The 18,331-nt window shown below is 29.7% G+C and overlaps 3 protein-coding genes across 4 annotated transcripts; 1 reads left to right on the top strand and 2 right to left on the bottom strand.

Moving 5' to 3' along the window:
- Positions 1-3,695, top strand: LOC114419443 (malate dehydrogenase, glyoxysomal). Its single transcript, XM_028385107.1, has 9 exons — positions 1-198; positions 525-740; positions 1,201-1,515; positions 1,784-1,873; positions 1,955-2,038; positions 2,867-2,902; positions 3,022-3,111; positions 3,189-3,283; positions 3,375-3,695. The coding sequence occupies exons 1-9, from the start codon at positions 127-129 to the stop codon at positions 3,445-3,447; spliced, it is 1,071 nt and encodes a 356-aa protein (XP_028240908.1). The 5' UTR covers positions 1-126; the 3' UTR covers positions 3,448-3,695.
- Positions 3,696-4,767: 1,072 nt separating this feature from the next.
- LOC114419756 (transcription factor bHLH19-like) lies at positions 4,768-7,614 on the bottom strand. The gene is made up of 5 exons (XM_028385536.1): positions 7,478-7,614; positions 7,174-7,255; positions 6,415-6,917; positions 5,652-6,018; positions 4,768-5,358 (listed from the first exon to the last, which is right to left on the bottom strand). The coding sequence occupies exons 2-5, from the start codon at positions 7,210-7,212 to the stop codon at positions 5,284-5,286; spliced, it is 984 nt and encodes a 327-aa protein (XP_028241337.1). The 5' UTR covers positions 7,213-7,255; positions 7,478-7,614; the 3' UTR covers positions 4,768-5,283.
- A 3,129-nt stretch (positions 7,615-10,743) lies between these two features.
- Positions 10,744-14,050, bottom strand: LOC114419442 (protein PLANT CADMIUM RESISTANCE 2-like). Of its 2 annotated transcripts, none has more exons than XM_028385105.1 (4): positions 13,739-14,050; positions 13,542-13,613; positions 13,181-13,393; positions 10,744-11,170 (listed from the first exon to the last, which is right to left on the bottom strand). In XM_028385105.1, exons 1-4 carry the CDS (start codon positions 13,806-13,808, stop codon positions 11,046-11,048), a joined length of 480 nt encoding a protein of 159 aa, XP_028240906.1. In that variant the 5' UTR covers positions 13,809-14,050; the 3' UTR covers positions 10,744-11,045. The 2 variants fall into 2 exon arrangements, with proteins under 2 accessions (XP_028240906.1, XP_028240907.1); XM_028385106.1 differs by having other exon boundaries at positions 10,744-11,157.
- Between the last annotated feature and the right edge of the window lie 4,281 nt (positions 14,051-18,331).

The raw sequence follows: 18,331 nt of genomic DNA, 5'->3' as shown, positions 1-18,331 counted from the left end.
ATAACTTTAAATTCTTTTGCACCCCTCATTTTGTTTTCTAATATATAATAACTCCTCTGCTTCAACACACTACTTCTCACTCTCCCTCTCTAATAGTAATAGTAATATACATAAGTAACATAACCAATGGAAGCGCGTGCAGGAGCCAATCAGCGTATTGCAAGAATCTCTGCTCATCTTCAGCCTCCAAATTTCCAGGTTTCTTCCTTCAACAATTCAATTTACTTCAGTTTTTACATACCTTTAGTTCAGACTTCAAAGCTTTTCATTCAAATAGTTGTTTTTTTTTTTTAATCGGCACAAGTTAGTTGTTAGTTGTTAATTTTTGTTAATAGGGGATTCGAACCCACCGCTTTTCCCTCCTTTCCTTCTCCCTTCATTACTAGGCCAAACTTATATCTCCATTCAAAGAGTTATTTATTTATACTTGAGTAAATAACAACTTGGTATGTGTTCCTTGCATGATAAATAGATTTGAGCTTCCATTATTTGAAAAAAAGAACTTTTTTGTTTTGTTGTGACAGGAAGGGAGTGATGTTCTTCTTAAGAGTGCTGAGTGCAGAGCAAAGGGTGGGGCACCTGGATTCAAAGTTGCAATTTTGGGGGCTGCTGGGGGAATTGGTCAACCCCTTTCTTTGCTGATGAAGATGAACCCATTGGTTTCAGTTCTTCATCTTTATGATGTTGTCAACACCCCTGGTGTCACTGCTGATGTTAGCCACATGGACACTGGTGCTGTGGTAATTTCCATTTTCATAGAATTAATGATTGTCAGTTGAATTGTAACATAAGACTGAGTTGCAGTTGTTGTGTTAATGCTGAGGCTAGTTACAATAGTTTTTATTAGAGTATATGATCAATTAGTTTGTTAAGAACTAAGTTACACATGGTTGGGTTAACAAACTGTATAAATAGGAGCATTGTAATTCACTTTTACTGTCTTTTAATGAATATGACATCTCTCGAGAGTTATTCTCTCTATTTGGCTTATGCCTATGATTTGTATCCTCCTCTTCCTCTGATTACCAACAGTTTTCCTCTTTGGTACTGATGGGGGATTTTTAGGGGGGGGGGGGGGGGGGGGAGTATTTTAATTTTTAAGGATCAAGGAATTGTTTTATTGACAAAATTTTGATGATGGAACTTAACAATGTTTAGCTGCTATTTGTTCAAATAATGCAATTTTTGTTGGGTTTGTAGGTTCGTGGCTTTCTGGGGCAGCAACAACTTGAGAGTGCACTCACTGGCATGGACTTGGTAATCATACCTGCTGGGGTACCAAGGAAACCTGGGATGACAAGAGATGATTTATTTAAAATAAATGCTGGAATTGTGAGGACCCTTTGTGAAGGAATTGCCAAGAGCTGCCCCAATGCAATTGTCAACTTGATTAGTAATCCAGTGAATTCCACAGTTGCTATTGCTGCAGAGGTTTTCAAGAAAGCCGGTACATATGATCCAAAGCGACTACTGGGTGTTACGACCCTTGATGTTGTGAGGGCAAATACTTTTGTGGTAAGCATTGCTTTGCTGTTCTTATTCAAGCAGTTTATAACTCCTTGAAATTTCCTTCCAGCTGTGTTTCATAAATAAAATATCTTGGGGACTACAAGCTAAAACTATAATCAAATGATAACTGTTTGATCAAATTAGTTTGTTTATATAGTAGTATTACAGTGGGTTGAACAGAGCAGATATTTCTACATTGTGAGATTTTTATAGTATATGCTGGAATTGTATGAATAGAGGCTGGTGTATGTCCTGCCATGTTTTCTTCTTTCAGGCAGAGGTACTTGGAGTTGATCCAAGAGAGGTTGATGTTCCAGTGGTTGGAGGTCATGCTGGTGTCACAATTTTGCCTCTTTTGTCACAGGTCTTGTAGAGGATACTCCCTCACTTCAAAAAAATATTATAAAACAGGTCACTGAAACTTCTTCAAACTTGGTTTTTGCAGGTTAAGCCTCGCAGTAGCTTCACTGCAGAAGAAACTGAATACCTGACAAATCGCATCCAAAATGGTGGAACTGAAGTTGTTGAGGTAATGTCACGTAAATCTATATCCCAAACATGTGACTGGAGTGACAGAGGGATAATTCACAATATTTACTGCATATAATATATTGATAATTTGGGCTCATATAAATATGTGCTTATCCCATTGGGCATTTGTAAGATGAGTTGATGACAGTGTCAGTGTCAACTTTTATGCTTCCGCCTTTTCAGTTACTGACATCTGCCTATTACAATATATCAACTGTGAAATATGAATGGATAATAGAGAAACATATAGTATGATGCTGCAACTATAAGTTGTTTATGGTGCTATGATAATATAAGAATGATGCAATTGCGTGTGTTTGGATAGCTTTCAAAATCACTATAGACGATGGTGAGGTGAGTCAACCTTGATTTTGATCAAATTTTGCATGTTTGTATTGTTTTCAAAATTATGGTAGAATCAATTATGATGCAAAAAAACCACGGTAGAGTTGAAGCAAGTAGGAGTAGCTTCTACTTCTACCAAAATTAATTCTAGAAAATCAATTTTATTCGAAATCAATTTTGTCACCATCTATCCAAACACACATGCTCCAGTTTCCTTTATTATCACAGGAGACTATGCAGTATGCACTTGACTATATCAATTTTGCTTAAGATGTTCAAACAAGTGAAGATACCCAAACAAATGAAGCATAGTACTTGTCTGAAATCTGAATAGATTATCTCAATTGCTCAACCTTGATTTCATATCCATGACCTTAGATATTCAAAAAATCTAAAATACATTGTTATTTCCCTGTCTATATTTAGTTGTGATTGAATATTCATCATAATCTAATAAGAAGTATTATTATTCATGTTACAGGCAAAAGCTGGGACAGGTTCTGCAACACTATCAATGGTTAATAGTTTATAAACTTTATCTTCATATTTCTACAGTTGCATGCATTATCAATTAAGTGTCAACAAAGTCCTAGTAGATAAACAAGCAAAGCTGAAATCTCACTCCTGATTGTGTAGGCATATGCAGCTGCCAAGTTTGCTGGTGCATGCCTCCGTGGCTTAAAAGGAGAAGCTGGGGTAGTGGAGTGTGCTTTTGTTGATTCTCAGGTGCCATTTTCAACTCCTTTTCCTTGCTTCATCCTCTCTTTCAGATCTTGTTTAATAGTATCATATGTTTTCAATAGGTTACGGAACTTCCCTTCTTTGCAACCAAGGTACGTCTAGGTCGTGCTGGAGCAGAAGAGGTTTATCAACTGGGTCCCCTGAATGAGTATGAAAGGTATCATTGTAGTATATGAAACTATTCCCTATTTTCTTGGATACAATAAGAAGTACAGAAAGTGAAACTTTTGCTCTGTAATGCTTAACAGGATTGGATTGGAAAAGGCAAAGAGAGAGTTAGCAGGAAGCATCCAGAAGGGTGTAGAGTTCATCAGAAAATAAATGTGATAAGGAAAAACTAGTTTTTGTCTCTTATATATAAGGACCATGTGTAATGCTTCTCTTTGTTCATAGATTTTTTTCTTCTTCTTAAGAATAGTACTCTAAATTTTTGGTGTCATCCGTAATTGCTGATGATAACGGATTTGACATCAGTGGAACTGCTTAATAATCTCAGAAAGATACTAAAATATCAGCCTTTTGTACTAATTCCAGATCTTATTTTCTTTAATCTTAACATATTCATAACACATTTCACAGTGCAAAACAAATAGTAATGGCTCTTTTGTCCTTTAGATTATGCTGATTGCTGAATGCAGAAAATGACAAGGTTGATAAAATTTTGGTGGTCATATTTTCTGTATGACAAATCATATAAGATCTAACAGAAATAGTCCACTCTTCAATATATTCCTTATTTATGGATAAAAATAACATCAAATACACAAGGCCAAAATTATGGAGGAAACAAAAGATAACAACAATATCCTCTGTCAATAACAGGATAGTCCAAGATGTTGTGTAAGAACCATAATTAGTTTTCATCATATGTATGTGCAATGTAGTGGTTTAATTTTTTTAAAACCAAGATGATACAAACAATCTGACCCAGATCATGGCTCTTAATTAATCTTTTAGTTGCAACCAGGGCATTGATCGCTTTTCATATAGATATACACCATCTAATATTCTTGCTACACACAATAGTTATTTCAAGCATATCAATGGAGAACTCAAACCAACAGGTGTATATTGCCATATTAAGTGCCTCCTTGAGAAACAACAAAAAGCCTTATCTTTTTAGGTGAGGTATTTCTTTGGGATTGGTTAATACCCAAAATTTGAAAGATACTTACCATGAGATTTCTCTTACAACTTCTAATGTGGTCCTTCTTGATCTCCACTTTCCCTTTTCACTTGACTAAAATTCAGCAATCTACTATTCTCAACAGTGTTTCTAGTAGCCTTTTACCTTCTTAAAAAACACAATTAATTAAGTTGTAAGACATGAATTATGAGTTTGCGAATTTGATCCCTTGCAAAGCTTTCCCACCCTTTCTCATTCGCCTATCCATTCAATTTTCAATTTTCTAAAGATCGATGTTTGCACTTTTTATGTAAGCTTTTCCTCCCTTGTCCCCCCCAAATCAGTATATTTTATAGTGCCCATCATTTTTTTTAACTTCTATGCCATTATATAAAATATACTCTTTACGTAGCGTAGCATTAACTTTTGCAACGTATATATCATGCCTTTACGTAGCGTCCATGAAATTTGACGTGTATGGGAAACATGCTTACATGCATGCAAATTATACACACTTTGTAAAAGATATAGTACAATTATTCCATTCCATTAATTTCAACCAAACTTCTATGAAGTATACAAGTATAGTGGTACAAGAGCTGCAAGAGTTTTCAACTTACGTCCTGCAAATCATATTCAAACTCTTCACACCTTTTACCAATCACATTTTGTTTAAAACCGAAACAAATCAGATTTAGGTAAGAAAGGGACAGAAAACAGACCGGTTGAACTTTTCAACCTCCTGCCAAAAAATGCCTAACCAACTGTATAGTAACTGTTGAAACTTGAAACAGGTGGGTACCAATAACATGGTCAACGAGTTGACCATGCAAAAAGAAGAATATGGTTGAAATAGATGAGATGACAGACATCACACAAGGCCATGTAAGCATAAAATATTATCGAAGAACATAAACTTTAAACTGGTATATATATATATATATATATATATATATATATAGTTGACTGTAACTTCTATTCTTCTTGTTGTGCTTTTTGAAGTCGGTTTAATATGGACTAACAGAACGTTCTCACATGAAAGATGTAAAAGCTGAGCGTAGGTTTCTCACAAGATCCTTCACTCCCATGCAAAATTCCATATCCATCTGTAAATAGCATAAATGTTTCCCATATTGAAACAAAAATTACAGTTTAGTGGAAATAATTATGAAAACTGATGCATGGTTAGCAATTGAACATGTTTTTTCATCAATGTAGTAAAAATATAACGTGTATATAGAAAACCATTGACAGCATATACCTATTCTAGCCACCGTGTCATAACAAAAAGTTTCATTGCGTACTAGATGTTACTGCTATGCATACATGGAACTTGAATTCAATATAATTTTAATTTTTTGTTGGTTTCAGCCAATATAATAATATGTTCAAAGATTACCTGAGCAATAACTGTTATATCAAGGGCACATCTTCCAAATGTCATGGTATTGCTATTGATGACTTTTAGATGAAGTTTCTCAATTCCCTGGATTGTGTTTTCTACAACTCCTTTGCTCTTCTCACAGTGTACTCTTATGAGGACACTTCTCTCACAAAATCTTGCTTCAATTTCAGGCAGTGCCTCGTCAAATGAACCATCATGTTCTGAAGAAGAGTTGTTAACATCATTGGATAGTTGACATTTCTTCACAATTACCACAGACTCCACATTTTTCTTCATGTTTTGTTCCTCCTCAAGAGCGTTTACTTTCTCCTGCAATTGCTTCAAGTATTTGATAGCATCTCCAAGAACAGAAGCTTTGTCCGTCTGTTATTAGTAGCACATTGCAAAATGAGACGAATGTATGTGTTAGAAGCACACACTAATAACAAATTACCAAACCAAGATCTGAATTATTATTAGTTTCTAATATTTTTTTGATTAACAGTTTCTAATATTATACAGCTAGTTAAAGAGATAATTAATAGACAAATCCTTAAAATTATCTTCCACTTGTAGCTTAATATTTGAATTTGCTATAGTCATACCAAGTTAATTAGTCCTTTTAAATTTTTATGGACTAAAGTAAAATATAAGAGGAACTAACATATATGATACCAGTTATATAATCTCAAGGACTAATACTCCAATATGTGTTCAACATTTATGCAGTAAAAGCAGAACCATATGAGGGCAAAATTCACATTGATATTTTCTTTATAGCTTCTGTAGTCCAGGAACAAGGGCAGATAAAGCAATGAACCGCTGGCTGAGCTTCTCTCGCCGCTTCCTTTCAGCTATGATGTGGTCTTGAGGTTGAGAATGTTTATAACGTTTCCCAGTCTTTTTGGCTTCTTGGCATGCCTTGAAGACATAGTTATTATGATTCCCCAAGGTTCCTTGAGAGATAGTGTCAGGTGGAGGAGTTGTGTGATTGGAATCAACAAATGAGAAAAGATTTGGGAAAGAGACAAATTGTGTCTCTGATGATGTCTGAGCACTTTTGCTATTGGGATTCAAGCTGATGTTTCTGTGGTGTTTTGTGCCTCTTTCATCGTCAGCAAGTGTAGTTTCCATGGAAGTTTTGGGGTTGAAGTTTGGATAAGTACTGAATGCATGATGTTGTAATGTTTCTCCAAAAGCAGCAGCTATTGGTAGTAAGTTAGGGTCATCAATAGAACTCAGGTGCCACTGATGGAGAAAGGTAGCGTCCTCCATTATTTCCTGTTCCTTCGAAATCAGAAAATATCATACATCATACAATAAAAAACTTTCAGAATGTCCATAGCCGGAAAGATTCAAGTATTACTATACTAGATATTTGCCTTGTTTTCCAACCAAATGCCATATTTTAACTCACCATGCATGTGTTAAAATGGTTCCAAGTTCCAACTTAGATTAATTTAGTCAGGGAACATAAATTAATTTACCCTAGATCCAAAAACAACTATTAACAAGAGTTATATATCTTGATTCTTACCATATCATCAGGTAACCCTCTGATGGATGAAATCTCCATAAGAAACTAATTCTGATATCAAAAGAGCTCTAGGTAATATATCCTGGAAAAATAAGTCAAGAGTCAGCTTAAAGTTGATAAACTTTGCAACTTTAATTTCAACCAGTTGATGGTGAAGTTACCATTAAAGCCAATACATGGAAGAAAAAAGTCTTTAAACCAAACCACGACACCCCCATGCACCGTTAATTCTAGATCAATTACATTCTTTGGAACAGGTGACTGTGAACTATAATTAAAGATCTTATAATGGTAAGAAACTTACTCATCAACAGATATTGCAGCATTCAGTGTATATTGCTAGTCCTCATTGATGTGAGATTGTGAGGGTACTATGCCCCAGCAATTGCAGCTTATATATCATTATTATATGATAACCTTTGTCCTACTTGACTTTACTGTATCCCAACTTATAGAACAGTTGCACCATCATGCTCACGGGTTTTATGGGGTGAATTGTCTTAGACAACCTTGTGCCTAATATTTTCAATCAAGGAACATAGATACAACTCGTTTTATATTTAGATGTTGCCTTCAAAATGAAGAATTAATGCTTACAACTTCTGTTGTTTTGTGGACTTTTGGGTGTTATTCACCAACTAGTCATTGAAATCTCAATAAAGAGCATACAAATTAAAGGATCATTATGTGGTCCCTGTCAACGTGTCCAAAGCCTCAAGGTACGTACATACATGCTTTGTTTCCTTAAGTTACTTTCCAAGTCTCTCATTTTCTTGGTCAATGATCATTTGCAAATCATAACAAGGAAAGCCAATGATTAGAGCTGGTTAGACAACCTATCAGCTATTAACAAAATAATGAAAGCCTATGTGATAACGTGGTTAGATATTGGTCATGAATAAGCACTGGATGGTTGCAATTTTCAAATCTGATTTATAAGCTTACTTATTCATATAGTAGCTGAGTTTCCCAATTTTGAGTGAAATGCAACAGTTTCATTGACTTAAGAAGATTTTATAGCCAATTCCCTAGTTGCATGTCTGGCGGTGAAAATTAAAACTTATCTCCGGGGATAGTGGCCCATTGAAACGGGCATATATCAAAGAGTTCACTTCAATCAAATGTTGTTCAATATTGAAATGGTTATGCTTTGTGCTTGGCTAGAAAAACGACTTAACTGATATAGAATGACATGATTCACAGATAAATATATCTATCTGATTATAGGATTTGATAACCAAGTTTATAAGGATAGAAAAACTTCACATATAACAATGTATGTTCTTATGTACGTGATTAGAGAATTTGATTTCCAAATATGTATCGATAGAAAAAGATACGTTGATGAAGTAAATTTCTTAAATAGATTTTTGTACTTTAATAAATTAATCACTAGTTTTCTGACAGAAGAATATCCTGAATAAAAAATTATTAACGAGTACTTTAATGATAATAGGTTATAAAAGAATGACTAAATTTTAATTTTAATTCTTAATCTATGATTTTGGTTCTTCTATTTTTGTTGTGATCTGAGTTTTCACATTTTAATTATAAAATTCACAAATTTAATTTAATATTTAATTTTACTTATATTTTTTTGTCCAATTAAATCTTATACCTGAAATTCATTTAAAGTATTATTAATCGGTGATTTAATTAATTAAATTGTAATAAATTAATAAATATAAATAAAATTAAATATTGAACAAAAATTGTAAATTTTCTAAAATATTGAGACTACAATAGAAGGAAAAGAATAAGAATACCAAATCACAAATCACAAAATTAAAATTATAATTTAATCTAAAAGAATAGTATCCTAAACTCAAAATCCTAAGAAATTTAAGCGTATTTTTTATAATTAGAATCGTGGGTGAATTTGTTGAAATTTAAAAAAGCAACATTAAAATAAGTATTTTTTTAGAAGTAAATAAGATTTACTTCTTTTAAAGAGTATAAAAATGTTTATTTCAAATAAAAATAGTTTAAGCAAACACATAAAAAAATAAATATTTATTTTATTAAAAAAAGATTTTTTTTAAATAAGCTAAACACCCGTATTTCCAGGAATAATTTTTCGTTTTTAAATAAGCTAAACTATTTTTTTCTAAAATAATCTAAATCAAATACGCGTTGAGTTGAAACGCGTTGGGTGGTTTAGGTATACGAGTGTCGGTTTTGATTGTATAATGAGTTGAGATGACAAATTTATTAGGACCAACAGTCCTTTTTTATATCTACTTCAATCTCCATAATATAATAAATTAAAATATATCAGGTAATTTTTACTCTTATCTCTCTTTTTAAGATTTTCTAACATACATGTTTTGAACATATTATTTTTTATTATTGATAAAAATTTATTAAAAATCACAATTTTATACAACTTATTATTTATTTGATGAATCTTGTTCATAATTTTATTATTTTTAATAAATTTTAATGAGTAGTGTGTTGCTAACACTCTTTCTCTCTCAATTAATCATTCTCAAAAGTCAATATTATCTTTCTTCTCTTTATTTATTTTTTAAATCTTCTCTTTCGAAGTGTACTACTTTTAACAATTCAATTTTTTTCTTTTTCTTTATAATTTTTATACTATTCTATAAATAATGCATGTCATGCACGGGTGTCGTTGTTTTTACAATCTCTTTTTTAAAATTTTTAATAAGTATATATTGATGTGTGTGTGAATATTTAAAAAATGTATTAAAATCATCGTCATTATTTTTGTAGAAAAGATATTGTTTTTAATTATTAATTTTTTTTAAAAAAAATATGTTTCCACCAGAAAGAATGAAATTACTGGCATTAACTATAAACAAAGAAAATATAGAAACTGAATGATTCTGAAAAACTCTTTATTGAAGGATGATACGAATTACATTTATAGAGAGATTGGATCTCTAAAATTTAAATTAAAGATAAATACAACTAATGATAATTCAGAAGGCTGATACAAATACTTATTTCAAATAGTTGTTGTTTAATGATGTTAATAAAATCTGTTGCACACTTATTCAAAAATCTGTTCCACTTATGTTGTTCCAATAGAAAATATATTTATAGTCATATAAATTATGAAATAAAATTATTATTTTTAATAAAGAAAAAAAAAGAAAATCTAAATAGAAGTGAAGTGTTTATACATGGAGGTGCAAAAGTAGGGTTTAAAGAACCATATCGTGAATGTCTTGATCTTTATCATCGATGATGGGTTGCAAAATATAACTTTTAAGTCTTGAATGCCTTGATCCTTTCTTATTGAGGGGTCCTTCCTCTCTTAATCCTTCCTTATATCTCTAGAATGTATTGATCTTTATCAACTTCAAATTAACTATATTATATGGATAGCAGTGAGAAACGGGATGAATAGGTAGTATCCTTTCATTACTAGTTTCGTTTCGTTTGATAAAAAAAATCACCTCATATCTACATGGATATATTTATTAAGTGGGTATCCGCAAATTTTATGAAAATATGTAAATATTATGAACAGTTGTTAAAATATAAATTTTTTAAAAAGGTAAACAATGTAGATACGTATACTTAAGGTAAACAATGTTGACATTAAATATCCACTCACAGCTCACACGAATAAATTATTACTTTTATTGAATGTTTTAAAAGCCACACATAATTGTTGGAGCATAGTATTTAGATTGAAGTGGCACAATAATTGCAGCCACAAGGGACATGTGGACTCAAGCACGCATGACATTTTTCTTCATAGTCTTTTGATAAGACTTAGCTCCAAACAATGCTAACAACACATCGATAACTTATTCCATTATCACTCACTAAAAGCCACGAAATGATCACGAGAGAGGAGCATCATCGATCAACATCCACTGTATAAGTGCAAGGCATCATCACGCTGGCGGAGCAAAGGACAAACACGCCTGCCCTAACGGCTCATGCCACCGTTCACTACCGGAGCCGCCGTCACGCCACTCGTGCGCATTTGGACATTCCCTTTCCAACCTATATATGCATTCTTACAATTTAAAAGTAGATTAATTAGGGTTTAGGGTTATAAGAAAAAAAAGTGAAAAGATATAATAAATTTTTTAAAAAAAACAAAAAAAAAACTCAAATCGAATCTAAGAGTAAAATATGTTTGTTTAAAATTTAGAAAATATTTTTTTTGAAAAAATTTTAAAAAACATTCCTAAAATTAAAAATAACAAATCAATATTTTAACCATCATGTATTATAAACACGTATTTGATATTAATTATATCTTTTTCTTTACCTCTTTCTTTCTATCAAATCATATTACTTATAATATTTCATTTTTTTCTTTATATTTTAATGTCAAATAACACATATATAGGCATTTATGCATCTTTATCCATAAGTTAAAATTAATTTATGCTGTTTAAAAAAAATCTCCCAACAACATATAACTTGATATCACCTACCATATATGACTGGATCATTCAAAAGAAGATTGTCAAAAAGGTTATTCATATTAGAGAACATTGCTTAGATTTGTAGATCTTATCTTCTTACATGTTAAATTTTATAACCTGACTAATGTATTCGATCATGGATCAATATCTCAAAAAAGACATTAAAAAATTATCCTAACTAATATATGGTGATAAGTTGATAAAGTGTGACATATTTAAGAAGGTTAAATTTTAGGTCTATGACCTGATCTACATAAACTCTGATTTGGACTAACCTATTTAATTAAAAGGTTAAGTTCAGACTTTTTTAAAAGTCTATTAAATTAAATAGACCAAATTTAGGCTTATTAAAAAACCTTATAAGCTTGATAGGTCGGCCTATATATATATATATATATATATATATATTATTTTTTGGATACCAATATATACTTATATTATTTTTTGGGTACAACTATTTTTTTTTTTAAACTGACATACTTTAATTACATATTACTACTCCATAACTTTCATTTCTATAATCAAGTAAGACTTTAATTACAATTTAAGTGTGAGTCATGTGTCCCTTTATATTTTTCATTATTTTTATATTGACTTTCCTATTACTGTTAACGTTTCATTTTCCTATTAGGTTTCCTTTAGCAAATAAAAATCATATCATTTTCACTTCAAACTTTGATAGAGGTAAAACTTCAAAAACTTACCATTTTTTCTTGCATATTCTTATTCCTTTAACATTTTTTATTTCATCTTCTTTTTACCTTCTCTTTTTCATGCATATATTCTTTCTTCTTCGTGGTGAAAGCCTATTAGCGTTTCTCCTTTTCCATGAAGGAATATTAAAGATTTAATGTGAAGAAAACTTTTAAAAAGGTTATCAGACCACACTAGGCTTTTAAAAAGGTCAGATCGAACCAAAATAAAAGCCTTTGATAGACTAGGCTCAGGCCTCAAAAATTTATCGTAGACTAGACTCAGACCTTTTAAAACTTGGTCTGGCCTATTCCCACCCCTATTCACAAGGTTTGTCAAATTCTTAAATTTACATTTTATTTTTTATTTCTGTGTAATTAAATTCTAAATATAACATTTTCATTTAAGATACATAAAAAATAATTTAATTAAAATAAAAAATGTATGAAAAATTAAAAATTAAACAAAACTATGGATTTTTAAAAACAAGGAAATTAAAATTATGAAGAAAAAAAAACAGAAGGAACAAAATCATAGATTAAAAATGATAAGAGAACCAACAATACAATATAACCCAAGAAACATATATCTTGATGACCTAAGACTGGAAAGAAATAATGCATAAGTTATTACTTTATAAAAGTTGTCTAGTTTAGCTTTTGCACAAGCTCATTTTAGCTTATACGTACTTCACTTAAGTTTGCAAGAAACTTAATTCACTTTGTCTTCTACTTCTTCTCCGTAGACATCTAAAAGTTTATCCCCGTCAACAGAAAGATGAATTACTCCAAACCAAATTCCATAAAAAAAACAACTAAAACACTTAAGAATCACTCAAAAACATTATTAAAAAAAAATCGTTAAAAAACAATCAAATTAAGAAGAAGAAAGAGTACTACCAGCAGAGACGTCGAATCCACGGGCTTGGAGCTCACGATACTCTTGGCAAAGGGTGCAAGCAGAGCAGAAGCAACTGAGTAAAAAATCTGCACATTGGTGTCCCTCAATCCCGTATTGCCTCCTTATTTTTGTACGGTACATACAGGCGTAGATACCCGCTAAATAAGAGAAACCACCAAGTAGGCAGAAAAGTGATCCATGAAGACAACAAGCTGCAGCATATCATATATATATACATGCATGCCGTTAATTTCAGCACAAATAAATTGAAGATCATCTCAACTTTAGAATATGAATATATGATAGTCATGAAGAGGCTCAATCACACACACATGTATATATATATATATATACACTTACAAGTTGTTCCTTTGTCCACGATCTCTCCTATTCTTCCGAAACTAGCACAAGGGCACCAGAACGTGAGGCAACCTAAGTCATCAAATGAAATGAAGCTTAATTATTGCATGATTTCTTTAATTTCTAGATATATAGGTGGTAACTAAAGATATTAAAACAAGGGAAATGATTAATTAAACATATAATTAGCCACATACAGCTGCTGCAGTCAGAGAAGCAGCCGCACAAGCCACTCGACCATGATCCAAGAGCAGCCTTCTCAGACATTTTTTTAAGGAAATTTCTATGTGTGCGCAATACACTGTCGCGTGGAGATGAGGCCTTATTAAAGGTGAAGGTGGAGCCGAAGAATAATCCAACAAATATCCAATTTGCTTCGTTAAAGTGATGATTCGCGATTTGATTTTTAAAACCTCGTCACTATATATATACTTAAAGTTTTAAGGATCAACTTGGTAGGAGCGAGTTGTCAAAATTTCAATCCATCATCCTCCCAGTCCTCTCTCCTTTAATCAAATAAAAAAGTAGCATTAGGGCCTATTTAGATGTAAACTTCTTTAGAAGTATTTCTAGAAGAAAAAAATAAAAAGAAAAAAATAAAATGAATTTTTCTATTAATTAAAATGAGTTTTTCATTAGCTAATTTATAAATATTATCTCATCTTTTAAAGAAACTATATTTATGAACTTTTAAAAATTAACTTATAGAGAACTTATTTTTGCTTACGATGAAAAAGTTCATCTCATCTTTTTTCTTTTTATTTTTTTTTTTAGAAATGTTTCTAAAATAACTTATCCAAACATGCCCTTAATACCTCCACTATGAAGCATTTGCCTTCATGTTAGTGCATAAACACACATAACAATTATTGAAATATAAAATATATTATAAAGTGTAGATATAAAAATATTTAAAATTATATCAAAATATTGATCTTGTACGTAGGGATTTACCAAATATAAAACAATCACTTCATAAACACACAGGGTATTGAAGCAAAAATTATATTGTTTTGTCAAGCATTTATGTGAATTAAATAACATACAACACAAAAATGTTGTTTGTACTATGCATCCACCATCAAATAACAACAAACATCAAATGACATTTGCTAATCAAGCTAACACGTTTTGCATATTTCTTAGCTTGTTGCGTCATGCGTGGTGTTGGTTCACTCTTAAGTCGTGTTTGTTTTCTTCTTTTGGACCCTATTTATAATTAGGTGATCCATCTTGGACTATTATCACCTGCTGGTCCATCACTTTGAATTCCGATCAATATTTACAATTTTTACATGACATGTAATTAAATATTATTAATTATTTTTTAAAATTAAAAAATTTAAATATATTTTACATAAAAACTAGTCAGAACCAAAAATAAAGGATGTTCCAAGATAACCTAATAATATCTCCGATCTTTAATTTGTTGGAACATGTGCGCTGTTTTTTTTGTGGGGTCATATATCTTGAAGTTTCTCCAATCCCATGCATACAAATTTAAGCTTGAAGTTTATTATTGTGATTCTTCTATGAAATATTAAATGTGACATTATTGTAATAGACTTAATTATATAATTATCAATTAATTATAATTAAAAATTTAATTAGATCTTTTAATTATTAAAAATTTAAACATATCTCTAAATTTTTAAAACACTATAATCATATAATTTCCATCCAATTGAAGCTGACAGCGATAACTCTCCCTTATAAATGTCATTGTCGTTTAGAACTTGGAGAACACGGGTAGCGCAGTCCACGAAAACATTGAGGATTTCGCCGCCTTCAAACAAATCGACCATAGTGGCAAAGGAAAAGCAAGGTTAAGAGAGAACACGAACGTTTCAGAAAGCGTGATTGCACAGAGGAGGAACAAGCTCAAGACAACAAAGTGCAGATAGAGGAGTGGGACCGCGAGTAGGAGCAATGTGCGCTAGCACCTCACACAGAGGATTGCTCTTCACGACAATGCTTGTGGAGAAGAGGAAGCCATAGTGGGGCTTCAAGTTGAAGATGAGTTTGAGGGAGTGTAATAACATCCCGTAATAAAATATAAAATTTTAAAATTATAATAATTTCAAAATATCTTATGTATAATAAAATACGTTAAATAAATGAGTTTTTTTGAAAAGAAAACATTATTCTTAATATATAAATATTTAAACTAAATAAACCCTAAAAATATAATGAAAGTAGTCATATCTAATATTTTATTCTCAAGTATTAATCAAACTAAAATAAATATAATTAAAAAAATTATATTTCAAGTCTCCTTAAATTCAAAAATTTCTTTCTCATATTTTGAAAACAACATTTATAATAAAATGATGATTTCAATGATTAAACAAGTTATAAAAAAGAATTTGTAAATAGTATTGTTGTAATTTAAAAAATCAATTATGATATCTATGATGAATTTAAAGATAAGATATTATATATATATATATATATATATATATATATATATATATATATATATATATATATATCATTATAATCTAATAAAAATTAAATTGAAGACAATCATATTTTATTCCCATAAATACTAAATAAATAAAAATATGTAAATAAACATCATTTTCTCAATATATTCAAATAAACATCACAAACATAATTCATTAATTCTCAAGATCATTAGACTCAACTCTTCTATTCTCGAAATCAATTTAACATTCAAATTTTTGTCTATGAACTTATTTTCATGCAATGTCATTCCAATGTCTTTTTTGTTATAGATAGAAGTATTACGAATCTTTTTCAAATCCCAAATAAAAATATCTTAAATCCTTTTTTCATCGTCATCACTTTCAAGAAGATAATGATCAACTTACACATAATTTCAAAAATATTATTTCAAATGATATCCAAAAAATTCTCTAATTGTATGCACCCAATAATAATAATAATAATAATATGCAACAATAAGTGTATAAATATATATAAAGCAAACTACACATATATTTATATATAATATTCAAAACGTAACCCCCGAGTATTTTGAACTTATAATGTGTTTCAATGCTTTTATATATATGGAAGTGAAGTTTTCGACTTGACCGAATTCAATAAGATACAACATGCATGTGCCTTTCTTATTTCAATGTTGATATATTTATATAACATGGCACGGTCCTTAACAAAATTAAAGAATAAACCAAGAATTGTAATTTTTAGTGACTAAAAAATTGTGATGAAAATTCAAGTTGTCACTAATAATATATTATTAGTGACTAAATTTTATTTTGTCACTAATATTATTTACAATAATGACAAAAAAGAAGTTGTCACTAATTTTATTATTAGTGACAAATATTATTTGTCACTAATATCTATACATTTTATTTTCATAATTAAAATTATTACTAATGCACATTCTAGTAGTCAATTAAGATATTTATGACAAAAAGAAAAAAAATGAGTTTGTTATAAATATTATATTTTATTAGTCTATTTGTTTTCAATTACAATTGATAAATTATTTATCATTAAAAATTTAAAGAAATTATGAGATAATAATTAATTGACAAATTATTCATCATTAATCAAAATTTAAAGCAAAAAGTAGATTTGAACCTATGACCTCTTACTATGAGAAGCAAACCAAACCACTAAACCACCTTTGTTTCTTATAAATTAAGTGAGAATTAATTAATTAATTAATATTCTATTTATTTTATAAATTTTCATATTTTATTATTAATATTGCATTATAGTATTTTTATTATTTATATTTTTAATTTATAAATTTCATTTATTTTTTATTTATATCTTATTATTTATAAATAAAAAAGCATAAATAAGATAATATAAATAAGAAAACATAAATAAAATCATATAAATAAAAAAAAATATTGATGCAAATATAAATAATAAAATGTAATTAATGAAATATTAGTTATGTTGTAAATGTAAATTTTAAAATTATTAGTGTGTTAAGATTTGAGATAAGTAATTAAAAATAATTATTATATGCAAAAAAAAACTTAAAATAATAAAATCTTTCAATTATATATTGGTTATCATATAATTTATTCAAACTTCATCAATTTCAATTTTTTCTGTATTAATCAATTATCATTAACCGTTGATTTTTTAAATTTTAGTTGTAAAATCACTTTAAATTATTTATTGAAGTTTTAAAACACATATATTAATTTTTTTGTGACCTTAAAATATTATTAGAATATAATATTATATTTTGATTGCAGGAGTATTTTTTTTAATAGAATATCACAAGGCCATTAACAATAAACTTTGGGAAGTTAACTTACATGTGTGAGAAAATAGATCACTAAAATATTGTTACAGTAAAATCTTAACCACCTTATTTTTTTTCTCTTCTATCCTTATTAACCACGTAGTGGTGGATTTGAGGATAGTTAGAATGCTAACTACCTCTTAATATTAGCCTATTAAATCAAATTTTTCATCTATTATTTTTATCAAACTAAAAATATAAGTTAAAATTTTAAATTCGATTGTATTATTTAAAGTAAATGACAAGAAACGAACATATAATCTTTAGACTAGCAATTATTGTAACAAGCAACAAAGTTTGGTGTATTATAAACTAAAAAATTACTAAAAGTAACTAATAATAAAGTTTGGTGTACAAAAATTAAAATAAATATATACAATACTAATAATCATCATCACTATTATTAGCTTCATCAATGTAATCACTTTCTTCATCTTTTGCTAAATCAATAATTTCCTCATCGATTTCTTCTTCTTCTTCGTGGTCGACAACTTCTGAAGGTATCACCGGTTTTCCATCAACTATGGAT

The sequence above is a fragment of the Glycine soja genome, chromosome 7 (genome assembly GCF_004193775.1).
Source record: "Glycine soja cultivar W05 chromosome 7, ASM419377v2, whole genome shotgun sequence".
Classification (NCBI taxonomy): domain Eukaryota; kingdom Viridiplantae; phylum Streptophyta; class Magnoliopsida; order Fabales; family Fabaceae; genus Glycine; species Glycine soja.
The sequence above is the reverse complement of the archived record's forward strand: the minus strand, read 5'-3'. Positions and strand labels throughout refer to the sequence as shown.